Source organism: Anser anser, assembly GCF_964211835.1.
Source record: "Anser anser genome assembly, contig: HAP1_SCAFFOLD_32, whole genome shotgun sequence".
Taxonomy (NCBI): domain Eukaryota; kingdom Metazoa; phylum Chordata; class Aves; order Anseriformes; family Anatidae; genus Anser; species Anser anser.
In genome coordinates this window covers 4,195,213-4,204,768 of record NW_028154148.1, presented here as the reverse complement: position 1 = coordinate 4,204,768, position 9,556 = coordinate 4,195,213, and the positions used below count along the sequence as shown (strand labels likewise).

At 53.1% G+C, this 9,556-nt stretch overlaps 1 protein-coding gene across 1 annotated transcript; it reads left to right on the top strand.

Annotated features, from left to right (window-relative positions):
* Window positions 1–4,300: 4,300 nt before the first annotated feature.
* On the top strand, window positions 4,301–8,175 carry LOC310890619 (olfactory receptor 14C36-like). Its single transcript, XM_083852931.1, has one exon. It carries the CDS (start codon window positions 4,841–4,843, stop codon window positions 5,906–5,908), a length of 1,068 nt encoding a protein of 355 aa, XP_083709057.1. The 5' UTR covers window positions 4,301–4,840; the 3' UTR covers window positions 5,909–8,175.
* Window positions 8,176–9,556: the final 1,381 nt, after the last annotated feature.

The following is a 9,556-nucleotide window of genomic DNA, read 5'->3' as shown; positions in this document are numbered from 1 at the left end:
GCGAAGCTGGGCTGATGGAGAAGTGTCCACCTTGCGTGTGTGCCTCAGCCTGGGAGAAGGGGCCTGCCCGCGGTGCGGGATGGCTGGGCTGTGCTCAGCCATGCCCCAGGAGCTGACCTTGCTCTCCTCCTCCCCGCCACTCCCCACACGGGGCAGGCCCTCAGGAAACAGCCCTGAGCCTGGAGATGCACCAACTTGCTGCGGTGAGGTGCCACTACTGCAGGGGAAGAGGGCAGGGTTGGAGAGACACGTGGGGCCTGTGGGAAGAGTGGTGTGGCCTGGGGAAGTGAGGGCCTGGGAAAAGTTACCCTGGATCCATAGGAGCCATTCTGGAAAGAAAACTTGTAGGCAGGAACAGCACATTTCTGGAGGTGCAGAGCTGCTGGGCACATTGTACAGGGTGCTCTGATGGACTTTTGTGTCCTTTTCCATCGTGTCTTCAGTGCCACTTTTCTCAAAAATAGAGGAGCCAGCAGAGGTGTGATGGATCCGCTGAGATCATGAAAGCCATCATTAACATGCCCCTAACAAGGTGACTGATATGGGGAGGTCAGGAGAAACTCAGGACAGGAGAGATGTGAGATTTCGAGGACGGAACAGGGGCTTGGCCAGCAGAAATTAAGGATTTTGTAGAGGTCAGAAGGTTCAGGTTATGCTGATGCTGCTCTAACTGAGACTTTAAATAGTCACATGAGGCCCTTCACCGGCTTCAACCAGTAAACATAATTCCTAAATTTAAATGCTACTCCACACCCTGACAGGAATCCACTACTCTTATGCCTGAGCTCAAAGTATGTACTGAAGCCAAAACTCAGCCCATAGCCTCTTTTCCTTACCCTTACTCTCTTGCTTACCTTGATCCCTACCCTTAACATGAGATTTAAATGCTCTATTTAAGCCTAGATTCTTGGAAGAACTAAACAAAACCCTAAATCACAAGGCTTCTCCATACCCTAACCACACACCTGACACATCAAGCAGAACAGCAAACCCTCCCACTAAAACTTTGTTTAATCTCTAACCCAGAATTATGAGAGCTAGTCCCTAATCCCATTCATGAAAATCTAACACATAAAGCCCTGTTCCTGTGCATTAACCTCCTCACCTTCAGCCCCTCTCCTAACCCTTAACTTAAGGTGTTTGGCCCCTTGGGGCAAGGCAGGAACTGTGAGACTTCTCTGCAGCCACATGGCATTCAGAGATGGATGTGAGGGGCCATGGATCTGATCAGCTTGTGGGCCACAAGGAGGAGATGGGTGGGAATGCTCTGCTGAGCTCAGCTCTGCCTCAGGATCTCCTGCCCCAGCAGGAGGAATGGGACTGGGGCAGTGACTGGGAGGTCACTTCTGTCTCTGCAGCTGATAGGGCAGCAGCAGGAACGTGTCACGCAAAGGGACTGTGAGGTCCCTTGTGTCTGGAGGTGGCAGGTCAGCCTTGGCTTCTCCCTGGGGTGTGCACTTTGGGGCTGCCATCTGCCAGTGGCCCTGCTAGGCCAGCAGAAGGCCCCTGCTTGGCATGCTGCCTGTGGGATCCCCTCTGCCTCCATCCCCAGGAGGACCCAGACACAAAGAAGGCCCGCAGAGGGCTTGTCCTGTCCCTTCTGCTTGAGTCCAGGACTGGACAGCAGGAGGCCCAAGGCTTGGCTGTGTCTAGCCAAGAAGCTGCAAGGCCAGCAGCAGGCCCAGGCCTTGGAAGATGCTGCTGAGGTGACTTCTGTGTGCTTGGCTGACAGGCCGCAAGGAGCCTGATGGCTTGGGATGCCTACTTCAGGAGTGGTTTCCACCCTGATGGAGCTTTCTTTGGTAGTAGGAAAGACCAGGAGAGGAAAAAGTGCCACAGAATTCACTTTGGAATGTTGGCACTCACCATGAGGAGGAGGAAAAGTCCAGGGGAACAACTGGTCTTGCTGCTAGAGCCTGAGGCAAAGAAGACATTAAGTGCCTCAGCCTTTACCTCGTCTCTTCTCACCAGGTTTACCCCCACATCCATTAAAGGATGATGAGTCTTCTTAATCCTCCTTTATTAAAGTGTTTATATAAACGGTTTTTATTGTCTTTGACAGTAATAGACAGATTGAGCTCTACCAGCGCTTTGGCCCTTCTAACTTTGACCTGCACAGCCCCATAACATTCAGGACACAGCTCCAGACAAACTGACAGCATGCATGAGAAGGAAGCACAGAGGAGGTGGAACCTGGCAGCCTTCCATCCCCTGCCCTTCTGTGACTCTGTGCTACGATTCCATTCAGCTGGTTACTCCTGTGTTATCCAAACCTTCCTGCAGCTCCTCATGCCGCTGTCTTAGAGAAAGCACAATCACACGAAGGTTGAACTGTCTGCCTGCAGACGTTAACAGCTGACAGAATGCAGCATCCATGTGGGAGAACCCTGAGAAACTGCAGGATGTTGCCTACGGAAACATCATGGCATTTACAAGGAGAAGAGCCCAGTCCTGCACCAGAAGAACAATAACCCCACACATCAGGGCAGACTGGGACCCTGCTGAGTGAGCAGTGCCCAGGAGGAGGAGGGCCTGGGCACCATGGGGGATGCCATACGAGCAGTGGTGCTGCTCCCCAGGAACCAGGCCAGCTTCCTACAGAGCTGCCTTACGAGGAGCATGGCCACCAAAAAATCTGAGTTATCAGACTCAGCTCAGATCCTGTGAGATACCACATGGACAAGGGTCTGCAGACAGCAAGAAAACAGGTACAGGTCTGGAAGTCCCTAGGACAGCCTCGTGTGGAGAGCAGCAAGGGCTGTGACAAGGCTGAGAGTCCCAACAGGACCCAGGGCTTTGTGTCCATGGCTCTGGCTGTTGTCTCTGCCACTGAGGCCTAGGAGGAGACAGCTTATTGGTAAAGCACCTCATTGCCTCCTCGCCCCCACCCACGAACCAGGCAGGGCTCGTACCATTCTCCTGCACTTGGCCATGCACATCCCCATCTCCTCCTGCCCCAGGAAGAGCCCCGAGCAAGGTGTGACAGGAACAGGTCTCTCTTCCAGGGTTCCAGGGGTCAAGGCCAGACCCTTGTGCTTGGTGAAACTCATCCAGATTTCCTACACATCAGGGTCACCTTCACAGTGCCTTTGTCTCCTTCTCCTCCCTGCCTCCAATGCTCTGCTCTAACGAGCTCCAAGGGAGGCTGTGTCAGTGCTGGCCCTCAGGGGGACACGGCAGGAAACTTGCCTCTGACTTGGACTTGTTGAGAGATGTCTTCAATTGTCTCTCAGTGCCTGAGCTTCGTGGGCTCCTCAGCAGAGCCCCCCGAGGGGGGATTCCAATGCCTTGGGCTGGGCGTCTGGTGCTGAGCTGGGCCGGGCTCGTGGGACAGAGAGAGCTCGTGGCAAGAGGGCCCTGGTGCAGAGAGACAGCTGTGCCCAGGAGCAGCTCCTGTGCACAGCGCAGCAGGGTTGGGGGCTCTGACCGCAGCTGGCACGGGGACAGGAGAGAAGGAGAGGGGGCTTGGAGGCAGTTGGCAGTGGGAGGATGCTGAGAGCTGCCTGCAGGAGAAATCTGCACAGCCCTTGACAAGGGAAGTCTCTGGCTGCAGGGCCATGCAGGTCGGGTTGCCAGAGGGATCTTCTACAGCTGGCACATCCGATGCCTGACAGCATCTCTCTGGATAGTTGTCTCTCTATTTCTCCAGCAAAGTGTAGAAGGTGCTGTAGAGAATGGCATTTACAAGAGGAAATTTCCAGAGGAAGACTGAGGCTTGGTTTATCTGAAAGGGAAAGACCTTTTATTGGATTCTGTGCTTTCAGATTCATGCAGTGGAGGGGAATCTGAGTAAATCTGAGCACAGAGCTTCTGGGTTAGGGTCTGTGAGCATGAACAGGGAGGAGATGTGGGGACACAGAAGCGGCTCCCAGCAGGGACACGGGCAGGCAGCAGGGACATGGGCAGGCAGCAGGGACATGGGCAGGCGGTGAGAGGGAGCTGCTGCCAGAAATGCTGTGCGAGGGAGGGCTCAGGCACCTCCCTGCCAGCCCCTGCAGGGCAGGCACCTTCCCTGGGACACCCCCTGCTCTCCTCTGCCACCAGCACAGCCTCTGCCCTCAAGCCCCCGCTGTCCCCAGCAGGAGCTGCCTCCTCTGCAGGCAGAGCTGCAGCACAGGAGGGTGTGCTGAGTGTCCGTCTGTCCCTCCCTGGCCTTGCCTCCCCTGGCAGCAGCACGCTGCCATTCCTCCTGGCTTCTCCACCTGGCCGTGCTGCTGCTGCTCTTGTTTCCAGGCTGCCTGGGGATGGGGGTTTCACGTGCTCATGGAGTGAGCCCTCGGGGTGCTTGGGGGAAGGGGAGTACGGGCACAGGGTGAGGGGTCTGGAGATGGGCACTTGGAGCCTGGATTCCTCTGCTTTCAGCAGTGTCCTGGTTCTTTTCATTTGAACAACTGAGTACAGCTTTCCTGCAGCTCTCACAGGGCAGCTGAGACCAGCACTGATGGACAGATTGCCTGTCCTCACTAAAGGACACTCTGCACTATATGGCCAGTCCCTTTTTCTCTGAGGATCCACAAAGTTTCTCTTCAAGTGCAGGAGAAATGCCCAGGATTTCTGTTTTAGAAAAACTCATCAGGTGTGGTGGGGTGGCAACAAGACACAATATGACCCCATGAAAGGAAAATGAAAAAAAAAAATCCATATATATATATCTGCTCTGCAGTTGGGTGACCTGGGAGCAACACTGGGGCAAAGTTCTTTGATATCAGGCCTGAAGTGAATCTGAGATAACCCCATGTTCCTCTTTACCTCTGCCTATAGGGCATAACTGACTCTTCCATTGCCCACAGAGGAGTCCCCTGCTCCCAGGGATACTCTCAGGCAGCATCAGGAAGAACTTATGAAAGGGACCCGCCAAATGTCTTCCTGGAAGTGGACAATGTTTTTGGCAATATTAAATGAGAAATGGGATGAGTTTTCTTCTGGTAAGTCTGTTGTACATTATTACTGTTCTTTCTCTTCCTTGTGCAGGACCACATCCCAAAACAAGCAGATGTCCAATAGAAGTGCCATCACTGAGTTCCTCCTGCTGGCATTCGCAGACACGCGGGAGCTGCAGCTCCTGCACTTCGGGCTCTTCCTGGGCATCTACCTGGCTGCCCTCCTGGGCAACGGCCTCATCCTCACCGCCGTAGCCTGCGACCACCGCCTCCACACCCCCATGTACTTCTTCCTCCTCAACCTCGCCCTCCTCGACCTGGGCTGCATCTCCACCACCCTCCCCAAAGCCATGGCCAATGCCCTCTGGGACACCAGGGCCATCTCCTATCAGGGGTGTGCTGCACAGGTCTTTTTCTTTCTCTTCTTCATATCAGCAGAGTATTCCCTTCTCACCATCATGTCCTACGACCGCTACGTTGCCATCTGCAAGCCCCTGCACTACGGGAGCCTCGTGGGCAGCAGAGCTTGTGCCCAGATGGCAGCAGCTGCCTGGGGCAGTGCCTTTCTCAATGCTGTCCTGCACACGGCCACTACCTTTTCCCTGCCCCTCTGCCAAGGCAATGCTGTGGACCAGTTCTTCTGTGAAATCCCCCAGATCCTCAAGCTCTCCTGCTCAGACACCTACCGCAGGGAAGTTGGGGCACTTGTATTTAGTTTTTCTTTAGCATTTGGCTGTTTTATTTTCCTTGTGTTGTCCTATATTCAGATCTTCAGGAAGGTGCTGAGGATCCCCTCTGAGCAGGGCCGGCACAAAGCCTTTTCCATGTGCCTCCCTCACCTGGCCGTGGTCTCCCTGTTTGTCAGCACTGCCATGTTTGCCTACCTGAAGCCCCCCTCCATTTCTTCCCCATCCCTGGACCTGGTGTTGTCATTTCTGTACTCAGTGATGCCTCCAGCAGTGAACCCCCTCATCTACAGCATGAGGAACCAGGAGCTGAGAAATGCACTAAGGAAATTACTTTCATAGATACTCCTGAAGCATCAGTAATATCCTCACCATCCTAACAGCACTGAGAGAATTTCTCACAAAATGTTTTCTGAAATTGTATAGCCTTATTTTTTAAAATATGTGATAATAATATTTTAATTTAAGGAAATTTCTTCTTATCCTTCTAGCTTTTAATTTTTATTTTTATCCAGTCATCTACTGTACTGTAAGAACCAAATTGCCTGTGTAGGTAAAGACAATAAAGAAGCCATGAGATATTCAAAGCTCTCAGATCCCATCTCATTCTCTCAACGGAGAAGGGGCTCAGGACCAAAATCCCCACTGTCACATTTAGGAACAGTCCTGGTGGCCCTTGGGGCTGCCCATCACTGCTCAGTGGGGCAATCTGGAGCTTCATGGAGAGGAATCTGGAGGTGCTCTGTGCCTGGGCCAGGCCTCTTGTGCTGGCCTGGGGAGCGGGGCTGGCCCTGCGGGGCACAGGCACTCTGTGCTGGGGATGTCCCAGGCAGGAGAGCAGGGCTCCTGCAGCTTCACGGCCCTCCATCTCCTGAGCCGTGGCTGGCCCCAGCGCGGGGGCTGCTGGGGAGGCCCAGAGCCGCCTTTGTGCCAGCAGCTGCGGTGCCTTGCGAGGGGCTGGGGCTGTGCTGGCCGTGCCCAGAGCCCTGCAGCAGCCTGCGGTGGGCACTGCCCTGGGGCCAGCCCAGCCTGGGCTGCTGGGCTGGGGAGAGGTCCGGGAGGTGGGGAGAGGTGGGCAGGGGCTGGGCTGGGCTGGGCAGTGCCCGGCAGAGGGCAGCAGCAGCGTCAGGGAGCGGTGGCAGCATGCAGGGGAGGGCTCCCAGCAGGGCTTGGTGCTGCAGAGCCAGGGCTGGGGAAGGGAGCCCCGAGCTGCAGGGGCAGGGGACACGAGGCCGCTCGGGGCCCTTGCTGGCCTGGGCAGAACAGGAAGGGGGCCGAGGGCATTCGTCCCCTCACCGCAGCCTGCCACGACCTGCACGGTGGTTGTGGAGAGTCCAGGGCCAGGCTCTGCCCCGTGGTGCGCAGGGAGAGGGCAAAGCCTCTCTGAAGAAGAGGCTGAAACTGAAAAAGGTCCCTCCGCTGCCCCGTGGTGTGACAGGGCCAGGGTGGGACAGCTTACCTTTATTTGATGTAGTTCTTTTGTAATTTGCATTGGTGATGGCACAAAAAGACAGCTCCTTCACCAGTGATGTACATCCTTCTTCATGTTGGGACACAACGTCCTTCACTCTGCTTTATCTCACAGATGAACGGGATTAGGTCTCCTTGATTATTCTGAGGCACAGTGCAGTGCTTTTTGCCTTCTGACACTCCAGCACAATATGTGTGACTTTCCCTTACACTGCGTATTGATCTGACGGGTCATTTCACATTTTTCTCTTTCATATCCCTAGTTGGAAGGGGATGATTCCCCAAAGTGGGGCAAGCTGATGGGTTCCTTCTCAGGCATTTGAAGTGTCCTGCTCTTGAGTCTTTCAGCCTCAGTTTTCCACAGATGACCTAGGATGGTAAATGGATGTTTAGGTGTCTCCTGGGAAGGAGGGAGAGTGACTTGGGATCCCAAAAGCCATTTCAAATTTAGGTCTATCCCAAGAAACGGCCGAAGAAGGAATTTGCCTTGAAGGGGTTTCCTGTGCTGGGCTGGGCTGCAGTTACAGGGACAATGACCACTGCTGGCAGTGGAGGTGCCCGGGAAACATCACCTGTCTCCACCTTATCCACCAACAGGCTCTGGCCTCCTGCAGGTCCTTTCAGACTGCTTCCATTCCAGGGAATTACTCTAAATGCACCAGAGCCTCTGGAGGCCTAATGATTTCATTGAAAGCATAACCAGAAAATGGGATTTCAAGGAAATATTTCAAATGTCAGTAAACTACTCTGAAGACCTTGGCACTGGTTGCTTATGGTCAGACAGCAAAGCTCTGCCTCAGTACCCAGTATTTTCTTCAGTACCTAAGTCATAAAGCAACGACTCATTCCCTCCATTGACTCAATCCCTTCCGTAAACTGTTGCACAGTGTAGTTTCTCTCATGAAGAAATAGGCATTTCAGGATGTATTTTCATCACAGAAAAAGAAATACTGGTGTTCACCTGTACTTGCATTGTCATCGCTTTCTCTATCATGGTGTGCTCCCTCACCTTCCAGGTACATCCACCCAGCTTGATTAAACAGTCCGTGTTGAATGTCCCCTTTCCAGCTGCCTGTCTGGACCTATGCACTTCCCATGGTTCTCCTGGCTTGCCCTCCCCTTCCTCCTGGATCACTCAGACCGCCCTCACCAACCCAGGTGCTGCTTTGAGCTTCAGGGAGTTGAAGCTTGCCCATCTACCTGCAGTCTGTCTAACTGTGTCCTTAGAAAGCTCATCATCATTTATCATTGATTTAATATCATATGGATTAGTTCTAATCTTAACTAATAATTTCCGGTCTATCAGTATAGAAGACTTCTGGTCCAGTCATGCTTTTGGGAACATAAACCTCAGAGGAGGCATACAGGATGAGGAGCTTGCTTTGCTTTTGGAAGATTGCTGCATGTTTTCCTGTTGTTTGGTTTGAAATAAGGAGAAACCCTTCTGCGCCTGTGTGCATCCAGGTCTCTAAGGCAAGCAGGAGGGAGCTGGTGCAAAGGAGCTGTAACATCCAGCTGCAGACTTCTGGGCCGAAGTCTGGTGGAAGGAAAAGTGATGCAAGCGCCAAAGAGAGAAATGTCAGGGCTGGGGTGCTGAGGAGCAAGGTTCTCCATGCAGTGTCAGAGCTCAAGAGTCTGCTTTTCCTCCCTATGCAGGTCTCCAAAGGAGACACCCTGGATCAATATCAGTTAGAGAATAATGCTCCAAACAGAAATTCAACTAAACGCATCCTTTAAGATGAGAAAAGATTTTTTTCAGGTGCTTCTCAAAATCTTCCTCCTTAACTACACCATGAAAGCTCTCCAATTAGCTCTACAAGTCTTGAAGACTTGAAGAAAATTATGGGAGAGATATGGCTGCTTAGGACATTCTGCATTTTAATGAGTTCCATGGTGTATTTTGGTGCTCAGTCTATGAAGCTCAGGTACTGAGAGGAGAATGATGTAACCGCTTGAGAAGGTAAAGTCAGAAGGAAAAGTTGAAGTGACTTGGAGTATTAATGGGCCCCACTGAGGGCTGTTCCTAACAAAGCCTCCCCAGGGACCTGTTAGGACACATAATTGGAGGCCATGATAGCAGACAAGCAAAGCGCTGTGCTGAGAAAAGTCTTGGTTGGTTTTGGTGAAGCAGAAGGGCCAAGGCCTGACCCCAGCCCCTGGGAGGGGAGATCCTGCACCCCCCCGTCTGGCTCAGGGCTCTTCTTGGGGTCTGTCTGATGTGGTGGGCAGTGTGATGCCATGAGAAGAACTTCATTAGGACACCTCCCCACCCCTGCACAGGGTATCAAGGAAGCAGTGAGGCCCCATTGCAATGACTATGTCTCGTGTCCTAAGAAGCTCTAGCCAAAGGGACAAAAATGTCAGGGCTGTTGGGGCCTTCCATTCCTGCCAGCACCCTCTGCCTTCTGCTCTGCAGGCTTTCCTATGCTGTGGCACACTTTGCCCTATTTCCTTGAAGTCTGCAGACACCCATCTCTGTCCACCACCTTGCTCTCATCCCGGCAATTCAATCATCTCACC

Coding starts and splice junctions, on each gene's coding strand:
- LOC310890619 (XM_083852931.1), top strand. CDS start 4,841: ATGAAAGGGACCCGCCAAATGTCTTCCTGGAAGTGGACAATGTTTTTG.